General features: G+C 39.3%; 1 protein-coding gene across 1 annotated transcript in view; it reads right to left on the bottom strand.

Moving 5' to 3' along the window:
• Positions 1-26,520, bottom strand: part of XKR4 (XK related 4) — a 466,038-nt gene that overhangs the window by 130,585 nt on the left and 308,933 nt on the right. The window contains exon 2 of the mRNA XM_082259341.1: positions 4,628-4,827. Coding sequence (XP_082115467.1) covers positions 4,628-4,827 — 200 coding nt within the window. The remainder of the gene's footprint in view (positions 1-4,627; positions 4,828-26,520) is intronic.

The following is a 26,520-nucleotide window of genomic DNA, read 5'->3' as shown; positions in this document are numbered from 1 at the left end:
ACTAAGCTCTGGGGAAATTTCCCTTGCAAGTGCAACTTCCCTTCCAAAGTGAACAGACTGATTGGCTTTAGTAAATCATCCCCTATTTATACTTTAGCTTGATCTGATGAATAGAGCAAAATGAAAATAAAAATAGTTCCAGCTGGCCAAAGAAAATGCATCATCAGTTGTATATGTTTATAATGGCACTACCATTTTGTTTGCTAAACTAACACATTTCATACTTAACTCTTTGTGTTGGCTTTCACAGTAAGATAAAGGAAATGCATTTTTTCAATGAAAATTATCCTTGTTGATAGGGCATTGAATGGAGCTTTCACAAAACACTCTGATTAAAATTAAACTCCCAAGATGGTCTTCAGTGAGAATCTTCAATTAAGAAATGTATGATGAACAAATGCTGATCAGTATTCGGAATGATAATATTCTTTTGGCAGGAAACAATTGGAATCATTTCATGTTTATTAGATCTTCAACAGCAGCAAATGAATGCTCATCCACTTTATTCCATGACAGTAATTTGTCAACATATAACTGCAGCCAGGAATGCTGGGTAGTTACATGTAACCCTTTTGAAAATCACCATCATTCTAAATCCTAACAACATAATACTGAATGCAAATGCATATATATCTTTTTTTCTGTTTTTTCTGTTTCTTTACAACACGGATGATGGCCTGATGATTGCCTAATTTACTCTTACACTCATATACAGTATAATGTCATATTACTATTTTCAACAAAAACTAAGTCAGACAATTCGAATTAAAAAAATGCCCAAGATACCAGGACAATACCTCTGATTTTGGCAATACAGGTTACAGACCATATGCAGGAAACTGGTTGTTTGCTCACGTTTCCCTCCTGGTCATGGTAACTCCGCCCTGAACATTGGCTTGGTCCAGTACTCACCTTCATGGGGAATCCCCGGTTGCGGCTCAGTTTTGTCTGACCCTGACCATATCACTAATATGCCATGTTTTACACCAGGGATGACAGTCAATAATTATAATGAACTAGTAGAAGGATTACAGTCCTCCGGCCCCTGAAGAAGCCACTTTTTGAGGTTACACACCTCAACGAAACATGTAGGGCTTATGTGATCCTTTGCTATCTTCTACTATTCATTAATTGAAGTTCTATGACTATGTATATGTCTATTTTCTCATGTTTTTAACAAATTTTGTATTTAAAATTTAAAAAAAAAAAATTTGGTCCTCTGGATAACTTGTTGCCACCTTCAAATCTATGCCTCTAAAGTCCCACACCAATGACAAAGCGCAGTCTGTGTGCATATACGGCCTAGGACCCTTTTTGCATATAGGAAGCGTTTGCTGTCTTAAATTTTCTCTTTCTAGTTATATTTAGGGATGAAGCAATGATTGGTGGAACTTTGAGACTCAATATTTCCCTAAACTTGTTCTCATAGAATTAAAAAAATAACTACCCAATCACAACTATGTAGTAAGATAGATATTGTACTAACAACCCCCATCGTCGTAGCCTTACCACCACTTTCCTGTTACTGCAGTTGTGCAGTTAAATGGGCAATAGAGGTAGAGCTAGTGCACTCAGTAATCAGCACATCATGCTTGCAGTAATCAGAATTGCTCTAACACACACCCTACTTTCCTCTGCTATAAAATAAATCCTCTCCCGGTCCACACAGAGGTCTTCATTTACTAGTTATTTTATTAGCAAGACACATGTTGGGGAAACAGCATTTCATTTGCCATCAGTTTTCGCATCACTCTTCACAGAAATGCTATGTTATGAGCGTTTCCCCATCCTTTATCAAGGAACAGCTCTGACTTGTATTCTGAGTAATCTATTTTAGGTAGAAATACCTTTTAATTGCTCCCACATTAATAGTTTATTTTCAAACATTGATGATCATTCATACTATAACATGACATACCTAATTAATCGCAGATTAAAGATTGCTTATCCAAAAATCTTACAGTGTAATTGGAAACCATTAAGTATAGGGTCACACCTGTGTGCTTTTCTTGCATTTTTGGTGTGTCTTTGCAGTGCATTTTCGAAAAACCCTTTTAAAGTGCGCTTTCATGCTTTTTTTATAGGAGAAACACAAAACTCTATCAAAAACAAACAAAAAATGCATGTATATGCATTTTTCATGTACTTTGGATGCATTTCCATTGAAGTTTATGCACTCAAAAATGCACCTTCCTGCATGAAAATAAGTTCCTCTACCACCTCCAAAATGCACTGCAGGAAACTGCATAGATGTGAACAGGATCCAAAGGAAAATCGATTGTCATGTGTTCCTGTGCTTCGGAAAGCATGCTGAAAAACGCACAGGTATGAACCTAGCTCTATAGCAAATCTGTGCTTATTGTAAGCTTAGTGAATTGCCTCTGGGATGTTACAGCAGGCCACCAGCAGGTTACAATATTTAACAATATTCTCTTGACTGTGCTTGGAGCCCTAATAGGCACTCAATTACACAACTACCAACTTTAGCTAGGATATCAGCACTTTGGGAACCCCCTTCTCACAAATGGTCACTGCAGCCGCCTATGATATTAACAGACCAATAGAGGTGCAAGGAAAGCAAAAAGGGAAGACCAAAATGATGTTTCCCTACTTTGATGTTAAGAGAACATCTTTGGTGTTCACGGGTCTAGTGTCATTCTAGAACAGTGGTAAGCAACCTTTGAGAGGTGGAGATCTAACATGACAACATTGAAGACAGCAAAGATCACCAGTGTGCAACAGGCTTTTTTCTTTTTTTAGTTAACTAGCAAGCCCCTAGAGGTCAGTAGTAGGTAGGGCAGTATACAGTGGTCAGTAGTGGGTAGGGCAGTATACAGAGGTCATTAGTATGTAGAACACTGTACAGAGGTCAGTAAGTATGTAAGGCAGTGTACAGAGGTCAGTAGTATGTAGGGCAGTGTACAAAGATCAGTAGGATGTAGGGCGGTGTACAGAGGTCAGTAGGATGTAGGGCAGTGTACAGAGGTCAGTAGGATGTAGGGCAGTGTACAGAGGTCAGTAGGATGTAGGGCAGTGTATAGAGGTCAGTAGGATGTAGGGCAGTGTACAGATGTCAGTAGGATGTAGGGCAGTGTACAGGGGCAGTCATATTAAGAGCAAATAGATCAATAGGGCAGATGAGAAGGGTGAGCAAGACAGGGGTTGGCAGGGCAACGAACAGGGGTCAGCAAGGCAGTGTAATGGGAAGGGGGGTCAGGAAGGCACAGTACAGAGGGGTCAGGCGGGGCTGGTACAGGGGGGGGATCAGAAAAGCATAGTAAAGGGGGGGTCTTGAGGGCACAGCACAGGGGGTCTGGTGGGTATGGAACTTGGGGCTCAGGAGGGCTCACAGAGTAGTCAAGAGGACATGGTAATGAGGGTAGAAAGAGTACACAGAGGGGCCGGAGGGCACACAGAGGGGTAAGGAGGGTAAAAGTGTTTTTCAGATCCACAGCTGCGCAGTAAAGCTGCTGCGGCACAGCTACCTGCTCTGATGAGCTTATCTGGTCGGTCCTCCTCTCTCAGCACATGATGCCACCAACAAGAACACCCACTTGAATGCACTGGAGAGGAGGAGATCAGCGCACTGCACTTCATTGCGATCTACCTGTCACTTGATCGCGATTGCCTGGTTGCAGGACCCTCGTAAAACAGATATTTGAAGGTAGTTAGTAGCAGCTGGACATGCATGCTATCAGTGCCAGGGCAAGGCCCTCTGGCACCTTAGGAAAGACACCCCCCACCTCTTTCCATACCCTTTCGACCAATAGATAGGGAGTGTTGCAGTGTTGTAAACCAGTGTTATTAATTCATAATGAATATAGATAAACAGAGACAGTTTTTATCAACATTATGATATCCAAAATTTGTTTGCCCATTTGTGAACTAAGATGGGTCATAACAACAATGGAAGTCGGAATCCGCCATGTGCTTGGACCTACACCCGGCTCAGCCTCTCAGCGAGCCGCTGAGCCTGAGCTGCCCGCTCCCGCCCCATCCAAAGCCCAGCGCTCCAGTTAGCAAGGACGGGGCAGAGCGGAGAGCTTCTGACTGACAGTTGACTGACAGTGCTTGGTTCTCAGTGTAGAGGCGCCAGGGGAGAGATGCTGCATCCACCTAGGTAAGTATAATGCTGGAAAAAAAAAAGCAAAGCCATACACCTCTTTTAATGCAGTGCTACGAACTTAGATGCAAATCGTTAAAACTAATTGTCAAAAAATCCTCCATTTTTTTTACAATTGCAGATTTGTTGGCTCTATTTGTAGGCACAAAGCAAAGTACATATCTATGATTTGCACATAAGCACTTACACAATTGCAACTCTATTGTGATGATGTATGTATGAAGTCCACAACTACTCTACAGAAGCTTCATTTATAGCAAAGCTGCTGTCCCAGAGTAGTGTATTAGGTTTGGAATCAGCTCAAGTACACTTATTTAACTTAGCCAGCACCCACCTGGGAGGACAGATTATAAAGAGATTTCAAAGGTAATCACACTTAGAAGATTTAGAAGCTTTGAGATTTGATATTACTGGAAGATTACATTCTACACAAATCTAATCTAATACTGTGGTGATGTGGTGTGATGTGGTGACATTTCAAACATAAAAGAAAAATGTTCTTACCTTGAACAGCCTGTAAGCTCCGAGTCTGTATGACAATGCAGAGCTGCAGGACAAGCTGTGGAGCGCTCTCTAGAAATGTGGCGAGCAAATGCAGCATACTCACATCTGCAAACTCGTAGACCATCTTCCAGTAGAACCTCCATCTGTCATTGTCTCCACTTCTCCTGCTGCGGATCCCTAAGTATATAGTATGGAAATATCTGAAATAAAAGAAATGTATGTACTATTAACTATCAGTACTCCTACGGATAAGATCCTGGTAAACTCACAATTTAACAAAAAAAAATATATATATGTATATATAGTGGATATATATATATATATATATATATATATATATATATATATATATATATATATATATATATATATATATATATATATATATATATATCTTGAGGAGAGATCTTTCTCTGACTCCCTTCTATTTAAAGTATAAAATACAGACAAATACTTTAAACACTTGATCCTACTGTACAGAGGTGACAGCAAGCCATAACAACGCTGTAAATAAAAATAAATAAGAGATAAATGTATTGATCTGCTAGATTTACCAATCTTCAGCTCTATATGTAAATATGCTCTACCAGTGCTTAGTAACGCCTTAATAATAGTAATATGCTTCCTATGTGGCCGCTAATGGGTTATTTACAAATCTCTATGTTCAATTCAATAGTGTAAATATGGAAAGGCAACCATGTAAGAAAGTCTCATAAAAATTACTTTATGGTGAATACTGTAATAATAATTTGAAATATGTGCTTGCTGAAAATAAACAATACCTTGCATTTAATAAACGGCTCCTTTGAGCAATAGGGAGTGATATGCACAATTCTATGTATCCTGCAAAGCACCGTAAATGTGTCTGCACCATATAACTTCTAGAAATGAATACATTAATTACTAAAAACATTTTGCTGCAGCGGGGCGCATGGTACAAACTGCGTTCTTTAAATGGCTCAGTTAAAGTGGAATTTCACTCTCTTATTCAACATTGACTGCTTAATCCTTATGCTGCTAACATTAGTAAATAGACAGAAAATTATATCATATATTAACTTGCTTTCAACTTTATTTTTACATTTCTTCAATTCCAGGCTTGGAAAATTATGTAATACATCCCAAGGGTCTTCAGGAGGGAAGGAGGGGCTTTCTCAGCTAAGCACACCCTACTGGCTGCATGCCTGAGCTAAGGGCAGATGGATTCCAGGATGTAAATGCTACATGAATCATTTGCCCTTATTTAAGATGGCCATGGCCAGAAATGCTAGGGGATATTTTCAAAGTTATTTCTCAGCAAAAAGAAAAAAAAAGGAAGCATAGAGACATTGATGGACAGGTGAATTTGCTTTGAATATTAAAAATGTATGTACTATTAACTATCAGTACTCCTACGGATAAGATCCTGGTAAACTCACAATTTAACAAAAAAAAAAAATGTTATGTACATATCTGAATATTAAAAATGAATTAGCTTTTTGGTTTGTGGTGCTGAGATAAGACAAGTAAAATTATGCTGGCATGATATTCTACTGTGCAGCAACCTTTTTTGGTGTCTTCAAGGGTTGCATTTGTAGGATGCAGCTTATACTGGGGCTCAATGCAACTAGCAGCAAGATTTAAAAACTCTAATCTTGGGACCTTTCATTTTATATAAAGCAAGAGGGAACCACATGATAAAATAAAAAACATAGCAAAAGTGTAAATAAAGGCAATACTTTTTTTTTTTTTTTTTTAGATTTGGATAGAGTGGGGGTGGGTTATAAAGGGTTCTTTCACACAGGCGTTTCAGCACGGCGGACTCCACTTTGCTCAGCGTGGGATTAATCCGACCATCCCCGCTGAGCAGGCCTGGGTGACACGTCTGTCTCCATTCACTGTGCTGAGACGGACCTGTCAGAGCCCCACTCTCCTCTATGGGGAGATCGGATGAAAACAGACTGCCTGTCCATTTTTATCCAATCCCATACGATTCGCCAGACGGATGGAAAATAGGGTTACTATTTGTCTGGATTTCACAGACAGGATCGGATCGGATAGCAGCGGGTGTCATCAGATATGTCACTGCTGACCTCCGCTGCCCCATAGGGGTGAATGGAGCATCTGATCAGGTCCACCTGAAAAGCTGACAGGTGAACCTGATCAGAAAGCCTGTGTGAAAGGGGCCTAACCCTTTGAAATGTATATTTCTTTACATGTTCCAAGTCTCCCTTTAACCTCCCTGGCGGTATTCCCGAGTGTGGCTTGGGGTGGGATTTCACTGCCATAAGCGGTAACCCCCGAGCCACACTCGGGGTCCCGCCAGGGAGCATCGCTGGATCCTTGTAGAGGTTACTTACCTTGTCCCCGGGATCCAGCGATGTGTCCCTTCGGCATACGGCAGCTGGATCTTCTGCCTGATGCTGCAGAGCCCCGGCTTCCGTCTCCTGCGACGTGACGCTCGCAGGGGGTGGAAGCGGTGGCAAATTTGAAAAGTTATACAAACAAGCATACTGATTTCATTGCAAAATAAAATAAACTGATATTAGTTTGCCCCCCAGTGCCCTTTCCTGCATTTTTACTGTACTTTTTATATATACATACACAGTATATATATATATATATATATATATATATATATATATATATATATATATATATATATATATATATATATACACACGTATATAGATATACACACACACATATATATATATATATATATATATATATATATATATATATATATATATACGTATATATATGTAACATATGTATATATATATATATATGTATATATATATATATATATATATATATATATATATATATATATATACACACACTCTTTAACTTATTTATAGTTATTTATTAAATTATAATTTTTGATTTTGTGTTTCAAACTTTATCATACCCGAGATGTTATAAAGAAGAACGCACAGTAAAAAAAAAATCATATGAAAATAGTTGGTTTTGGCTGCTCGTCCTTAAGAATTACATGCAAAATAATTGTACCGCTTTCAGCACCTAAAATCGGAAAGAATCATACCGCCAGGGAGGTTAATTGTCCTGATCAGCAATGCCACCAAGAATAAAAGTTAGGGAAAATCCAACATTGTCAGTAGCCAGAACAGGAATATCAGGGGACTCTTCCAATGGGAGTATTTGTTACCCTGGTATTGCCCTCATGTTGGAGAGATATCCTCTCACTTCCTGTTGAGTCTACATGGCAGAGGGTAAAGGGAAAACTCCCTAATGAGACAGACAGCAAAAATACACGAATAAAGAAATAATATAAATATAAAAAAAAAAAAAAACTGCTATCAATTTTAACCCTTCGCTACTCTATTCAAAATGAAAAAAATGATGATATTTCTTTTTATTTAAAACTTTTTCATTTACTACAATAAAAAAAAAAAAAACATCTCTTAGTATCTGTAACGTAGTCCTGGTAATGTTCGTATTTTAAAATGTGATCATAATAATGGGTGTCTAGATGTAAAAGTGCTTGCCATCCTCTTTCTGATTTACTACAGTAGTGAATAAAATAAGTTCTATTGATATGTATAAAAGAGACTTTGACAGATTGAGTACTCCACTTCTGTAAACTGTTTTACTAGCTCTTGATTGCCTCTGATTTGGAAGTTCCAAGGAGGCACTCGTTTTTCTTCCATACATAGGACAGACGAAAGGAAACGTGGAAAAAGGAGCTTCCCTTTTAAGGAACAGATGATGAAATACATAGTTAACCTTAGGTTCTTCAGAAAAATCTCTGTGTGCCAACATGATTAGTATAATCTGATGCTCATTTTATATCTGGGGTCAGGAATAAAACATATGCTATATCTGTTGTAATAGGGCCTGCAATCTGGGATCTCCCTCTGTGAGATTATCCTGAATATAAATTAGACATCTGGAGTATGAAGTCCTGTGGGTCTTACTGAATTTCTTATCTCACTGGCAATGCTGCTTCAAACTCATTTCCAACTGAGACTAGAATAGCTTATCAGCTCATTTTGAAATATGTTTGATGGTCACAGCGCAATAGATTTCAGCAACCACCAATATTTTCTCGATTGTACTAAACCATCGCCCATATTGTTAGCGCTAAATCTCACAACTGCCATTTCCTCAAAGCCAAAGCTTACCGGAATCCTGCACAAAGACGGAAAATAACAGCTTGCGTTACCAAGGTAAACAATGCTGGGACTGGGACTAATAAACAATGCAGGGACTGGGACTAATAAACAATGCTGGGACTGGGACTAATAAACAATGCAGGGACTGGGACTAATAAACAATGCTGGGACTGGGACTAATAAACAATGCTGGGACTGGGACTAATAAACAATCTGCACATAAAGTTTATTGGTCCACATTTCATAACAAGCAAACATTTAAATGTGGTGCTGAATGATTGCTTTTTATTTAAAAAAGGGATGGTTTAGGCTAAGTAGCCAATGAGAATATTAGCTTGGCTCACCGTTGCACTTGGTTTGAAATGTCAATGAACTGATCTCCTCAATGGCACCCTGTATTCATTTTCTTAGAGCTCATTTTTGGGCACCCCCATGCTCCCTCAGTCTTGAATCGTGGACTGTTCTTGACATCTTTAAGCCAAGCCCAGGTTCCATAGACCAAGGACAGTCCACTGCTGAACCATGGGGGAGCATTGTTTTCCAGTAGAAAGTATAAGCTTTCTCCATACCCCTAGACATAACAACAGTTGACTGTGCAGTGCAGGCACAACCACACTGCATGGGAATTTAGTTTTTTTTTTTTCCCACAGTTGAGTTTTAAAAAAAGAAGTGCAATTACATTTTTTAAGTTTTAAATGTTTTAGCAGGTTAAATTTGCACAAACAAATACAAATACAAATTCTGTTGTGTCTCTTGGTTAGGAAATGAAGCAAAATCTCCCCAATGTGACACCAAAAACTGTCAGGAGTTATTTGCTACTCTATTTAAAGTTTTTAAATACATATAGGGAGATGCTTTGACTGCTCAGCCCAAGTTAAACTAGATTTCATTTTTTTTATTTTTTTTTATTTTTACTAGTAGTTCTACTTTAATGCCCTGTGAAACCTTAAAGTGTTACTACACTCAGGACCCTGCATTCACTATATCCGGTCTCCCACATTACACAGAACATGGAAATGCAATAGTTTTAGTAAATAAAAACTTCTAAGTACCTTTTTTCATCACCAGTATATAGCAGTCTTGTGACTTCTATCAGTGTCTGGTTAAAGCTTGTAGGAGTAAATTTCATTCTCCATTGACTTCACTAGAAGACTGCAGGACCCCTGACCCTCTGTCTGGACAGTGCTGATCTGCCACGTGCTGATCCCATGCACTCTCCCAAGAAAAGAAAAAAAAATAGCAATACACACCAAACTGAGCATGTGCAGCTTGTTCCCTAGCTTCTGTTCTACCAGGGGATGGATTGGGGATAGTGGAAGAAGGGGATGATCAGACAAGACAGGATCAAACAGCCTTTTCCACAATGCAGAGGATTAACCCCTTAGGCTCCACAGTGAGTATAACAAGCATGCTTTACTGCATATACAGATCGACTTTACTGTTGTGGGTTTAGTAACACTTTAAGTGTAAAAACATGAGATGAGCTCTGTGGAAAGACATGTATTGAAATTAACCACTTTACCTCCGCTCACATGGAGGCTACTGCGGCAAAGTGCCGCGATCCCGTCCAGCGGCGTAGACCTACGTCGCTGGACTCCGCCCCTTGTGGGCGGCGCTCGCGCGCCGCCGGAGGCTCGCTCCCGCTATGTTCATTCACAGCGGGAGTCGGGCCAGCGGAGGAGCAGCGGCGATTGCCGCTGCTCTGCCCCGATCGTTGGGTATCGAGTCTGGAGATCCGCCCGCTGTGTGTAAACACAGCGGGCGGATCTCCATAGTGACAGGGACTGACAGATCGGAGTGTTCAGCATAGCTGGACATCCGATCTGTCCTTCTGTCACACAGTCACCTCCCCCCCCCACACGTCAGTAAGCACCAGGCATACATTAACCCCTCCCTCTCCAATAAAATTAACCCCTTCCCTGCCAGTGTCATTTTTACAGTAACAGTGCATATATATAGCACTGATTACTGTAGAAATGTCACTGGTACCCCCAAAAGTGTCAAAAATGTCAGTCAAGGGTCCGATCTGTCCGCCGCAATGTCGCAGTCCCGCAAAAAAAAAATCGCAGATCACCGTCATTACGCGTTAAAAAAAAACACCAAAAATGACAGAAATCTTTCCCTTAGTTAGTAAACGCAATAACTTTTGGGCAAACGAATCAAAATACGCTTATTGCGATTTTTTTTACTAAACATAGGTAGCAGAAAACAAATTGGCTAAAAATTTTAAAAAAAATTTGATTTTTACATTTTTTTTGGGGGGAATTTCATATAAAAAAAATGTGAAAAATATTGTTATTTTTTCAAAATAAACGCTCTTTTTTTGTTTATAGGGCAAAAAGTAAAAATCGCACAGGTGATCAAATACCACCAAAAGAAAGCTCTGTTTGTGGGAAAAAAAGGACGTAAATTTCGTTTGGGTACGGCATCGCACGACCACGCAATTGTCAGTTAAAGTCGCACAGCGCCGAATCGCAAAAAGTGGCCTGGACGGAAGACAGCAAAATCCTCCGGTGGTAAAGTGGTTAAAAAGGAGAAAACAAACTACCAGCAGAGCCACCAAAGGCAAAGCAAAAGAACAGTTAAAAGGCCAAATCCCAACACAAATCTGTATTCTCTGTCCCATTATAGCACCATTTACTGCCCTGTCAGGCCACACATTACATATATATATATATATATATATATATAGATATATATATATATATATATATATATATATATACAGCCAATACATACATACAGCCAATATATACATATAATAAAAAACATTTTGTACAATAATTACTGAGAGACCTCTAATACAGCCATGTACCCTAGCTTTAGAAAAAATGAACAATGAGAGCACACAAACAGTGCTGGAACAGAAATGCACAGTAATAAAAACTGACATCAGTCAATTGAAGAAGAGAAGACTGATGACTTTGATGCAGGGAGTGTTAGGATTGGTGGAGCGGCATGGGGCAATTGTTCTGTCAGTAAGGTATTGGATGACAGTTAATGTAATAGTTCAGTTGTTGAGTGTAAGGGGGAAAGTTAGAAGTTTAAAGAGATGGACCACTGGTCAGTTTTAGGGGTGTATATTAAAGTGATGACGATAGTTTATGTCAGAAACCTCTTTAACATGGAGGAACCATTGCAATAATTTTCAGCTCTCAGGGAACCCTTGCTAATAAATACTTTGACTACAGTTTACACTACATTAGCGTTAACATTATGCTGTAGATATAAGAATAATTACAAGAATGGGGAACGTGGCAAACTTTGCATATCTGACACCCAGGGTTGCTCTATATGAAAAAATTATTATTATTATTATTATTAATAATAATAATGACATCAAAGCAATTAATAAAAATAAGGGCCAAAAAGAAATGCAGACCATTAAAATGAAAATCAGTAATCAGTAAAGTAATATCTGCTTACATTGATGGTCAGTGATGTGCCAAGTTACACTGGTGGTCAGGGGTGGAGGACCTTTTCAGGTAGTCAGTGAAATGCTTACTTACACTGCTGGTCAATGCAGAAGGACCTTCTACGGTAAGCTGTACACGTGTAGATTTCTCTCATTTCACCGCATAAACTGACTGGACTGAATGAAAGTAAGCTCTTGATTCTCCCATTCACACTAAACAAGCATGGATGGAGAAATCTTCATTGCTGGATGCTGTATTGAAACAGCAGTTGTCTAAATTGCTAAACAGTAACTGCACCTGATTGAATGCAGTTGCTGTTCAGCTAAATATTTTCTAGCCAACTCCTTTGATTACGGCTTCATTTTTGGCTGATTCAGCAAAATTCAGCTGAATTTCGAGCAGTGCATGGCAAGCCATAGGCTGGTAGTCACTTTGTAGAATGTCACCCTTACAGATACCTAAAAATATAATGGTGTCAGTGGCTACTTACCAGAGGGGCAGAAACTACTCATTGCTCTAGGGACCCCTAATAACTTCTAGAGGAACCCTGGTAGTAGTAAGCTAGAAATAAATTAAATAGATGTGGAAAAGAATATATGATTTTTTACTTTGACCATAGATATGCTTTAAAATGGTTCTAAAAGGTACAGGTTTTTTTTTTTTACCTTTAAGTCGGTTCACACTGGGGCGGCACGACTCTGTACTACTTCGGGGGCGACTTGTGCATTACCATGCACCACGACTTCGGAGCGACTTGCATGGACTTCATATAATGAATGTCTATGTAAGTCGCTCCGAGGTCGCCCCGAAGTAGTACAGGACCCTTTTTCTAAGTCAGAGCGACTTGTGTCGCTCCTATTAGAATGGGTCCTGTAGCAGTCAATGGACCGCGAGGGAGCGTGACTTTTCAGGCTGACAAGTCGCGCTAGTGTGAATCGAGACTTAATGCATTCCATGCACACAGAAGGTAAGCATAACATTTTTGTTATTTTTAAAAAAAATTGCATTTAGATTCACAAAAGTAAGATTACTGGAAATACACAAAAGAGAGAAGGTAATTATTACTTAAAACTTAATGCAAATAAATCACCAGGATCAGATGGCTTACACTCGAGAGTCCTAAAAAAACTCAGTAAGGTTATAGCCAGACTGCTAGTTCTAATTTTTATGGACAATATACTGACATGAATGGTACCAGAAGATTGTCGAAGGGCCACAGTGGTACCAATATTTGACCACTATAATACCGGCCACTTCCTTCCTGCCCAGGCCAATTTTTAGTTTTCAGCACTATCGCACTTTGAATGACAATTGCATTGTCATGCAACACTGTACCCAAACTACATTTTTATAATTTTTTTCACACAACTTGAGCTTTCTTTTGAAGCAAACACACACACACATCATAGGTTGAACTGGATGGACTGATGTCTTTTTTCAACCTCACTAAATATGTAACTATATAAGGTATTTTATCACCACTCGGCTTTATATTGTTTGCTAAATAAATGAAAAAACGACCAAACATTTTGAAAAAACCCACATTTTTCTTTGTTTCTATTAAAAAAATTCAGCAAAAAAAAAAAATAATCGTTCTTCATAAATTTAGGCCACAATGTTTTCTGCTACATTTCTTTGGTTAAAATAACCCAAATCTGTGTATATTATTTAGACTTTAAGAAAGTTATAGAGTCCACAAACTATAGTATACAGTAAAACCTTGGATTGCGAGCATAATTAGTTCCGGAAACATGCTTGTAATCCAAAGCACTCTTATATCAAAGCAAATTTTCCCATAAGAAATAATGGAAACTCAGATGATTCGTTCCGCAACCATTTATTCATAAGTCTTTCAGTTTATAGTCTATATACAAAGATTATAGCAATGTGATAGGTTGTGTTGTCATAAAATGTCCATCCAAAAATGGCGCCTCCACAAGGGGATTAGAAGCAAAATCCAGCAGGAGCTACAGAGTATAAAAGAGAAGAGAGGCGCCTCTAAGTGTAGCAGTATGGGGACATTTAATGAAGGTAAAACATTTAGCAACTCACATGGTTGATGATTAAGAGGCACATCTAAGTATGCAGGCATCCGGGGTAAAGCTGTCCACCATAGGCGTGCGCAGGGTGTGTGCCGGGTGTGCCTGGGCACACCCTAATCACCCTGTGCGGCGCAGATTCCCCCTGCTGATATTTCACCAAAGCCCCCCAACGGGGGTCCTAAAAAAATTGTATGAAAATAAAAAACTACTAACACTGTCCGCTGCCCTACTGACACCAACCTCTGCCCTACTGACAAGTCCACTGCCCTACTATTGCCAACCTCTGCCCTACTGACAAGTCCACTGCCCTACTGATGCCAACCTCTGCCCTACTGACAAGTCCACTGCCCTACTGATGCCAACCTCTGCCCTACTGACAATTCCACTGCCCTGCTGACACCAACCTCTGCCCTACTGACACCAACCTCTGCCCTACTGAAAGTCCACTGCCCTACTGATGGCATCCTCTGCCCTACTGACACCGTCCACTGCTCTACTGACACCATCCACTGCCCTACTAACACCATCCATGTTTTAATACATTTGGGGTGCACACCCTAATGCAATAGGCTGCGCACACCTATGCTGTCCACATAGATCATCTTATGAACCACTGGCTCTCACCGATGTCAGTCTGCAATTGTGATTGGGAAGACTACCCTGCAGTAGAGTGATCTGAAAGCGAGACTTTGAAACGCTCGTGGAGTGCAGCGTGGAAGGGTGTGATGAAGATGGCAGTGCGGAGGATGGTCTATGCGTACAGCTTTACCCGGATGCCTGCATACTTAGATGTGCCTGTTTTAATCATCAGCCATGTGAGCTGCTAAATATTGAACCTTCATTAAATGTAACAATATTGCTACACTTAGAGGCGCCTCTGTTCTCTTTTTATACCCAGTTGTGACATGATGCTACTTGTATATCAAGACATCGCTTGTATATCAAGTCAAAATTTATTTAAAAAATTTGCTTGTCTTGCAAAGCGCTCTCAAACCAAGTTACTCTCAATCCAAGGTTTTACTGTATATTCAAAAAAATAAATTACCCCTTTTGGGAAAGTAGACAGTCCAGGGCATTTAGTAAGAGGCATGGCAAGTTTTTCGAACTTATAATTTTTTTAAAAAATTCACAATTGTTTTTCACATACTGTCACCAGTGTCTGTATACGACTGGCGTGGTGGTGATCAGAGACACTGACCAGTGGTGGCTGTATTAAAAAAAAAAACTTTTTTTAAAATGTTTTATTACATTTGTTTTCTTTTATTTTCTTTTATTTTTTTTTAACACACTGTGACCCGAGCAATATAATGTTACCATAGTAACGTTGAACTACTCTGGAGAAGTGATCAGTATTTTTTTTTTGTTACACATTATGATTGCTTATAACAATGAATTGTCACAACTGGCCGTCATTTTGCTATAGGCTAGGCAGAACCTGGTTAACCTCCCTGGCGGTATAATTATGTCAGGAATTCTGTACCAAAAGCGGTACAATTTTTTGCATGGAAATTTGGCGTTATGTATTATAGGCCTACAATTCTTAGTAATTACTGACTTAAACCTGACCAAAACAAGACTCTAGTAGACATCCCAGATGTGATAAATTTGAAACACAAACGCATGAATTATAATAGAATCAATAATATAATTGTATTATATATATATATATATATATATATATATATATATATATATATATATATATATATATATATATATTATATAATAAAATTATATTATTGATTAGATTATAATTCATGCGTTATATATTATATATATATATATATATATATATATATATATATATATATATATATGTGTGTATATATATATATATATATATATATATATATATATATATATATATATATGTGTGTATATATATATATATATATATGTATATATATATATATATATATATACACAGACACACACACACACACATATATATATAAATATATATAATATAAATGTTATGTGTTTGTGCAACGTTCAACGTTTGAATTTCCCTCCCTAGTTCCGCTCCCATGCAGCATTGCTGCTGCAGGGAACGAAACCAGGAAGTCATCACACCGACGGAGGACGGACGAGCGGTGGGGATCTCGGCTGGCGATCACAGCAATGGGAGATCATCGCTGGATCGCCAGGAGAAGGTAAGACACCACTGCACGCTCTGCACATCCACCCTGAGCGTGACTCGGGGATACCGATAACAGCATGGAAAATCCACCTCGAGTCACGCTCGGGGATACCGCTAGGCAGGTTAAAAAAGGCAAAGATATATACCTGGAAACTACAGGCCAGTCAGCCTATTATCAATAGTATGTACACTATTGGAGGGGATGATAAGGGACTATATCCAAAATTTTGCAGTATCATTAGAGGTGGTGATAAATAATGTGTACTCAGATTGGTCTGGAGTGGTAAGTGGAGTACCCAAAGGCTCTGTCCTGGGACCAATTCTGTTTAACTTATTCATGGATGATAAAGAGGATGGGATAAATAGCCCAGTGTTTGCTGATGATACAAGGCTATGCAGGGTGATAACTTCACAGCAGGATATAGAAACTTTACAAGAAGACCTCAATAAAATAATGGGATGGGCAACTACATGGCAAATGAGGTTTAATGATGAAACATATGAACGCAAGTTACTAACTATGGGGAGAAGCTCTGGGGAAATTAAGGATGGGAAAAGATCTGAGGGTCCTAGTAGATGACAGACTCAGCAACATCATGCATTGCCAAGCTGCTGCAAACAAAGCTTTACTCAAGAGATAAAACAATAATCCTGCCACTTTAAAAACTCTAGGTTGGCCACATCTGGAGAATTCAGTCCAGTTCTGGTCACCAATCATCAGAAAGGATGTGCTGGAACTGGAGAGTGTCCAGACAAGGGCAACAAAATTATTGAGACTGGAGGACCTCAGCTACGAGGAACCACTACAAACATTAAACGTATTCTCCCTGGAGAAGAGACGGTTGATAGGGGATAGGATAGTGATATACAAACACCTCAATGGTGATTCTAGCATAGAGAATAAACTATTCAGTCTCAGAGAGTGTAAGAAGACATGTGGCCACGCAAAGAAATTGGAGGAGAAGCGGTTTAACCTTAAACTGCGTAGGGGGTTTTTCATTGTCAGGGCAGTAAGGATGTGAAACTCACTTCCACAATCGGTGGTGTCAGCGGGAAGTATTGATAGTTTCAAAAAACTCTTAGCGAGTACATTATACAAGGATATGCGATATGATTTTTGACATGAGCACACCCACGAAGGTTGAACTGGATGAACTGGTGTCTTTATTCAACCTTACCAAATATGTAACTATTGTGAAAACAGAATTGACCATGGATTAGATTTTTTGATGCCAAATCATCATGACTCCATATGTATGGCCTTATAATTTAGATGTCCTCTTTATTGCAATGCAAATGCAACTGTAAAAATGCAATTTCCAAGAAAGAAGGGAACTGTGAAACAAAGCACTGAGAATTTATTTGATATTCTTCAAGAGAACAATTTCTGAAAGCAGAGGTGTAAAGATTTAAGAGGAAAGTTATTCCCTGGAGCTCATGCCTTTTTAAAGGTTGAACTTTTACTCTTCTAGTTTTAGAACTCACTGTATTGTGCTGGAGGTGATATAATGTTAGACCTTATTTTAAGCCAAAAAGAAAAAAGGCTAAAGAAAACACAGTCGGTAACGTTACTTTAAATACAAAACCTTTAAATGGAAACACAGTCAATGTGATACGTATCCACCTGAAAGGCAATCAAAACCTAAAAAGTGTCAGTCAAATCTCGGTACCCAAGTTCCTAGTTGTGCTCAGCTAGGGGGGATCCCATGTTATCTGCTGAAGTTCCATTTTTTCTGCATTATGGAGGATGCAGCAGGAGATATCAGATCCCCTAGTATAGCTTTGTAATGTCTGTGGTCTCAGGAGTAGCCTGGAAATCGAATGGTGATACCTATCCTCTGAGGTCCTGGGAGATGCAAAAAATCAGTAGGTAAATCAGTAGGTGATTCATCCCACCGACCAAAACTGAGAAATTGAAACAGCATTCCATGTGATGCTGTTCAGGCACATTACACAAGTAGGTGATGCACAACTCCACTGCATAGGTTAGAGCTACGCAGGCAGTTTTAGCAACTTGATCTAATAAATAAAACACACAAATATCATGTAGTATTGAGTATTATCTTATAATTGTACAGTTCTAAATTTGTGAGAAATTGTTTGCTGCTGCATTCTACTTGTGTATCAATACAATAGGAAACCCATCTTCCTTCTGTTTAGTAACTACTCTTAGGTTAAAGTGGAGTTCTGGCCTATTTTGCAACTTTAGTCATTCCTGGAGTGCTCGCTATGCTGATCAACAATTGGGCATTTTCAATTTTTTTCGGGGGTCCCTTACCTTATTTTCAGGGCATTTTTGATTGTACTTCCTCCTTCTCCCCCCTCTGTGGCCACGGCCACCGACATCACTTCCGCCTTTGCATTGCATCCTGGGAGCTGTTTGTCATCACTCCCAGGAGGCTGGAATCAGGAAGAACTCCCAGAACACTCCCTGGAATCAGGAAGAACTCCCAGAACACTCCCTGGAATCAGGAAGAAGGACACAGCAGATTATACTGCGGCTTCAGAAGCCCATGTCTAAGATGGCCGCGCCCAGACAGCGTTTTTAAAAGTAAGATTTTGACTAAAATCCAATACTGTACACCTGGTAAGTATGAGAATAGCGGTTCTGTAAATGGCGATGGATTAGTATTATAGGGGTATTTTTAGTTAAAAAAGGTATTTGAGGCCGGAACTCCGCTTTAAGCTCAGTGAGGTGTTGAAAGAACATATTTTTAAAGCGCTTTTTAAAACTGTGTCCTCTTCCATTTTTCCAAACCTAAACGTGATGATTCAGATGCAGCCTGATGTAAACGGACACCAGAGTCTGATTACACCCACACGGGTCCACCAGACACACCAGACACAAACAGGAGGGGATCTATTCACATAGCGGACAGTGCCTGTGTGAAGGAGCCCTTAGTAAGGCAGTGCATTTTTTTTTTTTTTTCATTCAACCAGTAGGTTGAATAAAAGAAAAAATGGCTTGATTTCCCCATCCACATATTAGATGTGAATGGGAGAATCAGTCCCGCTGAGGTATTGCCCACTGTCACTGTCAGAATATACTGATCAGCACTACCAGCTACAGCCGGCGGCACTGATCATGCAGGAAATTTTCCAACGGACTGGTTGTACAGAAGTTGACTTTTGAACAGCTAGCCTGCCCATGCTACCCTGCCCATACATAGACTGAAATTCAGCCGATCTCTGCTGAGCTGGAATTTCCATCCATGTATGGCGAGCTTAACTTAAAGTTGAGTACTGCAAGACAGATTTCTAATGAGTATCTATGGCACTTTATGAACTCCTCAGTGTATGTATTGCCACCATTGTTTTCCATAATGCAGTCTTAAAAAACCCCAATATATTTTTATGACTATGTGCCTAGAATTGATTATTAAAATCATTTAATTAATTATTCATAGGTTGAAGATAAGCTTAAAACGATGTTGCAACAAATGAATTTACAGAAGACCTCAATTTCCATTATCAAGTCTGAAGTAATCAAATTATTACATTTCACTTACCCTAACACAGACCCTTAAAGTACTCCACTGAGAGCCTGCTTTTTCATGAATTGATTCGATTTATTACAAGTCTCTCTGTCTCTGATGGCTCAGTCAATGTAGTCTGCTTTATATGAACCATTGCATGCAGTGCAAAGTGTCAATCAGTCTTCTTTTGTGGACATTATCAATGCCCTTAATGGGATCTACATACTGTAGTATTCCACGGTGATCTCAGCTGTTAGCTCATCAAAATACAATATATTTCATTTTCATGATCTCCCTGAAGAAAACCCCAGATGCATTTCAAAAAGCCAATCAAGAAACTTGTGGCATTTGTATTTAGGATTTTCCCCAGTGCCCTATAAAAATAGAGAAAAGTAGAACATAGTATATATATGGGCCTTTTAAATGAACATATTATGATTATGCATTTCCTGTATGCAACTTAAAAGGTACTGTACACAGGTTTTGAAGCTATTATATTTGTTTATTATATTTAACACAAAAAAGGAAATATAAAATATTGCAAATAAATATTTTGTAGTCTGTATTGTGCACACATTTGTAAATTTTTGTTTTTCAGCCAGTGAAGTGGCAATCTAGGCTTATTTTCATGAGTTTTCCAGGCCAAACTTTGGTTATACTGCTTTGCCTAAAAAACCCCTGTTTTTACAGAGCTCAATAGCTCAAGTGCAGTGTGTTTTTAACTCTTTTCTTTGCTGCCTTGGCTTTCAGAAATAACAATAAACAGCACAAATAGAGAGGGCGAATCTCCCTAATTGGGCACATACAGCAATATAAATCTGACATATGTTGTAATCACTAGCCATTCTATTAAAAAATTGGCCTGTTGTTATACTTTAAGCAGGGTCAAAGGAAATGCCTGAAAAAAAAAATATTCTGTGAAACTCTATTGCTCATTCAAAAGTTGCCAGGGGTTCCTTGAGCTGTGGCTAATTGACCTCCCATTTGACAGTGCCTGCATAATTATGAGGTCAACGCTATGTGGCAGAGCCAGTTGCATAAAGCAACTGATCTTTTTAGCTATCTGCAGTAGTTGCATTTTAACTACAACTTTAAATGATACAATCTCCCCACTGATCACCAATGTAGGGGGCATTTTTCTCACTGACCACCAACGCATTGGTTTTAGCCAAAGTTCCCTAAGACTTGAAACTATTTCAAGGGTTCTTCTGAGTTAAGTTTGAGATAGTATGGTCTAGATCAGGGGTTTCCAAACTTTCTAAACAAAGGACCAGTTTACTGTCCATCAGACTTTAGGAGAGCTGGACTGTGGCTATCGACAGTAGAAAAGGTCCCGACATCAGTGGAAAAAACAATGCCCCATTATTTGTTTCAGTGGGAGTAACTGTGCCCCATTGTTTGTGTCATTGGAAGGAACTATACTCCATCACTGATGTCACTAAACTCCATTGTTGGTGTCACTGGGAGAAATTGTGCCATTATTGGTGTCACTGGGAGGAATTGTGCCCCGTTGTTGGAGGTGTCATTAGGAGGAATTGTGCCCCATTGTTGGTGTCATTGGGAGGAATTGTGCACCTTCCTTGTTTTCAGTGGGGGGGAACTATGCCCCATTGCTGGTATCAATAGATGAAATAGTGCCCCAAGGTCTTAATAAAAACAAGCAAAGGGCCGCAGGTTGGAGACCACTGGTATAGATAAATGAATGATACACAGAAATATTAGACTATTTCTGGGCACAGTTGCTAAAGAGGAACTGCAGTCTGCTCACATAATTTGTAATAAAAACATCTTTGCCATTCTGAAGCTTCCCTCCAACCACTTTGCACATTATTTTTTATGTACTGTGATTCTGTACTAAATATGTTGCAGAAATCTACATCCACTAAGTCTGGCTGCAACCATTTTAACTGTGGGCAGCTGAAGCTGCTGACTGTTCACTTCCTGGATTTACACAGACACACAGAGGCACACAGACATACACACATATACAGACGTATATATATATATATAGTGCCTTGCAAAAGTATTCGGCCCCCTTGAACTTTGCGACCTTTTGCCACATTTCAGGCTTCAAACATAAAGATATAACACTGTAATTTTTTGTGAAGAATCAACAACAAGTGGGTCACAATCATGAAGTGGAACGACATTTATTGGATATTTCAAACTTTAACAAATAAAAAACTGAAAAATGGGGCGTGCAAAATTATTCAGCCCCTTTACTTTCAGTGCAGCAAACTCTCTCCAGAAGTTCAGTGAGGATCTCTGAATGATCCAATGTTGACCTAAATGACTAATGATGATAAATAGAATCCACCTGTGTGTAATCAAGTCTCCGTATAAATGCACCTGCACTGTGATAGTCTCAGAGGTCCGTTTAAAGAACAAGGAACACACCAGGCAGGTCCGAGATACTGTTGTGGAGAAGTTTAAAGCCGGATTTGGATACAAAAAAATTTCCCAAGCTTTAAACATCCCAAGGAGCACTGTGCAAGCAATAATATTGAAATGGAAGGAGTATCAGACCACTGCAAATCTACGAAGACCTGGCCGTCCCTCTAAACTTTCAGCTCATACAAGGAGAAGACTGATCAGAGTTGCAGCCAAGAGGCCCATGATCACTCCGGATGAACTGAAGAGATCTACAGCTGAGGTGGGAGACTCTGTCCATAGGACAACAATCGTATAGTGCACAAATCTGGCCTTTATGGAAGAGTGGCAAGAAGAAAGCCATTTCTTAAAGATATCCATGAAAAGTGTTGTTTAAAGGTATTTACAGGCAGAAAGAAAACTGTCAAAAGGTAAAACAACAAGGACAGATGATTAAACAGATGGAAAGAAGTAAAAATGACCAAAGAGCCGCTTTAAGTAATTTTCTCTTGTGTCCAGTCACATCATTATTGTGCGTTCGCATGTCTATAGCTTTCTTCAAGAGTGAACTCCCCCAGTTCCCTGCTAACCCAGTTTGCTTAAACATATGCATGCAAATCAAAAGGCCAATACTAGGAAATGGGAGGCAGCATAGGGTGGGGTGTGTGAGTGCTCAGCTCTTCTTGTAGAAGTTTGCACTAGCATATTAGATTTCTAAGGGACTGAGTGCTCCCAAGATGCTCTGGAAGGTACTCCAGGTTATATGCAGTCACCTAAAGAAGCCTGCACTGCATTCGTGTTACCACATTTCATATTATACCAATGAAAGTTTTATTTCAAATTGAATTACCTTTTGCAAATTTTTATTGAATTCAGTGGGTTATTATTGTTTTAAGACAGATTATGTGAAATCCATAGAGTGTTACCAGTAAGAAATCTGTCTAACTGTAGTGCAACAAATGGCTCAACTTGCGACAGACTCAGTTAGGTGTACATGAATCTGTCCTGGAATTGTCTCTGAAGGATTTTGTCTCAGATAGAGACACATTTTACTCCAATGTCAAAGAGGTCTTATTTACCTCCAATTTCCTTATCACCTATTTGAAATGACTTCTTTATGAATTTGATGCAACAACTGCGATAGATAGGAAAATTGTTGCAAAACAAAATTACATTAATTGTTCCCATGCACCTTAGAATGAACGAAAAATGGACTAAGAATGAACAGATCACACAGATATCCTGAATTTAGGCTTCCAGGTACATCTGCACTACCAGATATGTGTTAAAAAATGTCTTACTGAATCTCCCCCATTGTTGGAGAATTACTGGAATGAGAAAATATTCATTATTACTGTAAATGGTACAAGAAGATTGTTTTTCAATAAGCAATTATCTGTGTATCATTCTTAACCTCCTTTTTCTTTGTTGCAAAGCACTCTATTAACCTTTTGTACTGGTACATTGCAGATTATTAGTATAATAATCTCTACACAGATATTCATATCCTTACCCTGCTTAAACTACTCCTGCATTCTGGATTCATTTTGACCTCTTTCACTGAAAATCTTCATTCTCAATAGGAACATTTTCATTGCCTATTTACAATTTTTGTAAACCCATCATTTTTTTCACAAGTAGTAAGAAAATATAATGTGATGTAACTGTATTAAGGCTTATTTACACTTGCGTCACCCTGTCGTCAGGCGACTGAAAGGCGATATGTTGCCTCCTCGCCACCTGCTTTAACCTTGTAAAGACCACACTACTGCGCCACAACCATAAGGATTATATGCGGTTACAGGGCGGTTATTGAGTGGCCCCATTCACCTGACAATGGGAATACATTTTGCCATGGCTGTAATGCTTTGCATGAATACTTTCCTGTCCAGCTGCCTTGGCAGAGTAAAGCCCCGTACACACGATAAAATTATCGAACGATCTGTCGTCCGTTTTTTGTGGCATGCTAGTCTGATGTGGAAAGTGAAGAGGTTATTTTCATACTAATTTTCCCGTACGACAGAATTCTACTTCAGAAGTGTGTCATGTGTTGATATGATTTGTATGTGTTCTTTCATCTCTGAGCATTCCTAGTCTTGCTCATAAGATTTTTCCCCCGTCGAAATCTGTACTAATGTGACGAAAATCAGACGTGTGTTGACAGAGGACAAAAATTTTAATGCCTGCACATCAGGATTTTGTCAGCCGAAAAGTCGGAGTTGGCTGTCGAAAGCACCATACTAACAATCCGAAAATCGGCAGATCGACCGTCGGATGAAATTTCCCTTCCGAATTTCTTATCCTGTGTACGGGCCTCTAGGCTTCATGTACACTTGGCCATTATTTACCGCAGCCAGGAAAATGCAAAAGGCGGCAAAATCATATAGTTTTCCTATCCTGAACAAGATTCTTCCGCATTCAGGAGAGGGAGGTTGAACCTCACCTAACCGCAGCAGCTCCTAAACTCTGCTAAAAGCCTTCATTTATTTTGACACACAGGCTTTTATGGAGTTAAGTTTAGGAGCTTTGGCAAAAAAAGCCAAAAGTCCCTAAACTCAAGTTTTGGAGCTGCTAGTGTACATGAAGCCTAAGGGAGGTGGTAAAACCATGGCTCAAACAGACTGAACCCAACAGCCCCCCCCCCCCCCCCCCCCCACGACCAACAGCAATTGTAACTAGGCCTTAGTGCCAAAATCCTTTGGTTCTCTGCAGTGGTCAAAAGACCAGAAGAAAAGTTTGGGCTTTATGTGAGCTTCTCATCTCTTCCATTCCAAAACTATCAGGAAAAATACCCTGTCAGCCACTTCTTTTTCACGGCTTGGATTGGATGTTGAGCAGTTCAGACAATCACCATAAGATCTATTAATGGGCAAGTTCACTCCGAAAGGGTTAAAGGAGGTTCTCATTTTAAATAAGTTAAAGTATTTCTATAGCAAAAACTTCTTCTAGTTTTGGATAGAGTGGGGATGGATGAGAATCCCTGCGATAATCTTTTTACAAGGCAGGAAATCAAGGAAAATGCTGTTTTTAGGTTAGAGTAGAGCTTACCATAGCACCACAAACCCAAAATACTATCAAATTCATTTTTAATATTCAAAGCAAACTCACCCATCCATTGATTTCTGAATATTTTATTTTTCTGAGAAATGACTTTGACAAACACCCCCCTAGAATTTCTAGCCATGACCATCTTGTGTAAGGGCAGATAATTCATGTAACATTTACTTCCTGGAATCCATCTGCCCTTAGCTCAGAAAAAAAATGCCCATGAAGACTCCAAAGATGTATGACAACATTTTGACTAGGCCACAAATTAGGAAGCAAGTGAAGGAATGTAAAAGAAAAAAAAAAACAGCCTTTGGAATACAGAGTAAAAATAAATAAATACTATCAATACACTGTTTTTAAATTGCCATACAATATATATATATATATATATATATATTTGAAATCAAATCTTTATTTTTTGACAATAACATGGTGTGGGTGGATTTCAGCCAGTCACAAGCTGTGTCACATCCCTCCAGGTTGTGTCCTAAAATACAAGGGAGATGAAGCCTCCATTAATCTACATGTAATATCTCGCTCCCAATGTGTTAAGCTGGCTAGTGGACATGGAGGAGGAGGGAGAAAGTGGGCTGTCATTTACCATTCTGTATATGTCCACATGTGTAAGTTTGGGAATGCTTAGCATAGAAACTCACTTAACCTCCCTGGTGGTATGATTCTTTCAGATTTTAGGTGCTGAAAGTGGTACCATTATTTTGCAGGTAATTCTTGTGAATGAGCAGCCCAAACCAACTGTATACATTTATTATATTATATATATATATATATATATATATATATATATATATATATATATACATACATAAAAAGTACAGTAAAACTGCAGGAAAGGGCACTGGGGGGCAAACTAATGTGATTTTTTTTTTATTTTGAACTGTATCAGTGTGCTTGGTGTGTTTTTACATTTGAATTTGCAGCCGGTTCCACCCCCCCTGCGAACGTCACATCGCAGGAGACGGAAGCCGGGGCACGGAGACGATCAGGAGGAAGATCCGCCGCGAGACACCGCCGGGACACATCGCTGGATCCCGGTGACAAGGTAAGTAACCTCTTTTACAGGATCCAGCGATGCTTCTGGCGGTACCCCGAGTGTGGCTCGGGGTTACCGCTTTCGGCTCTGAAATTTAACCCCGAGCCACGCTCGGGAATACCGCTAAGAAGGTTAAAAGTCAGCATGTGCAGAGTTGCCACCACAGCTGCAAAATCCCTAGCTGAATTGGGGACTTGGACAGGAGGTGGAGCGCAACAGCAGTAGAATCAAC

Source organism: Pelophylax lessonae (genome assembly GCF_965119305.1).
Source record: "Pelophylax lessonae genome assembly, chromosome: 5".
NCBI lineage: Eukaryota > Metazoa > Chordata > Amphibia > Anura > Ranidae > Pelophylax > Pelophylax lessonae.
Note: the sequence above shows the minus strand (reverse complement) of the source record. Positions and strands in the feature narration are given on the sequence as shown.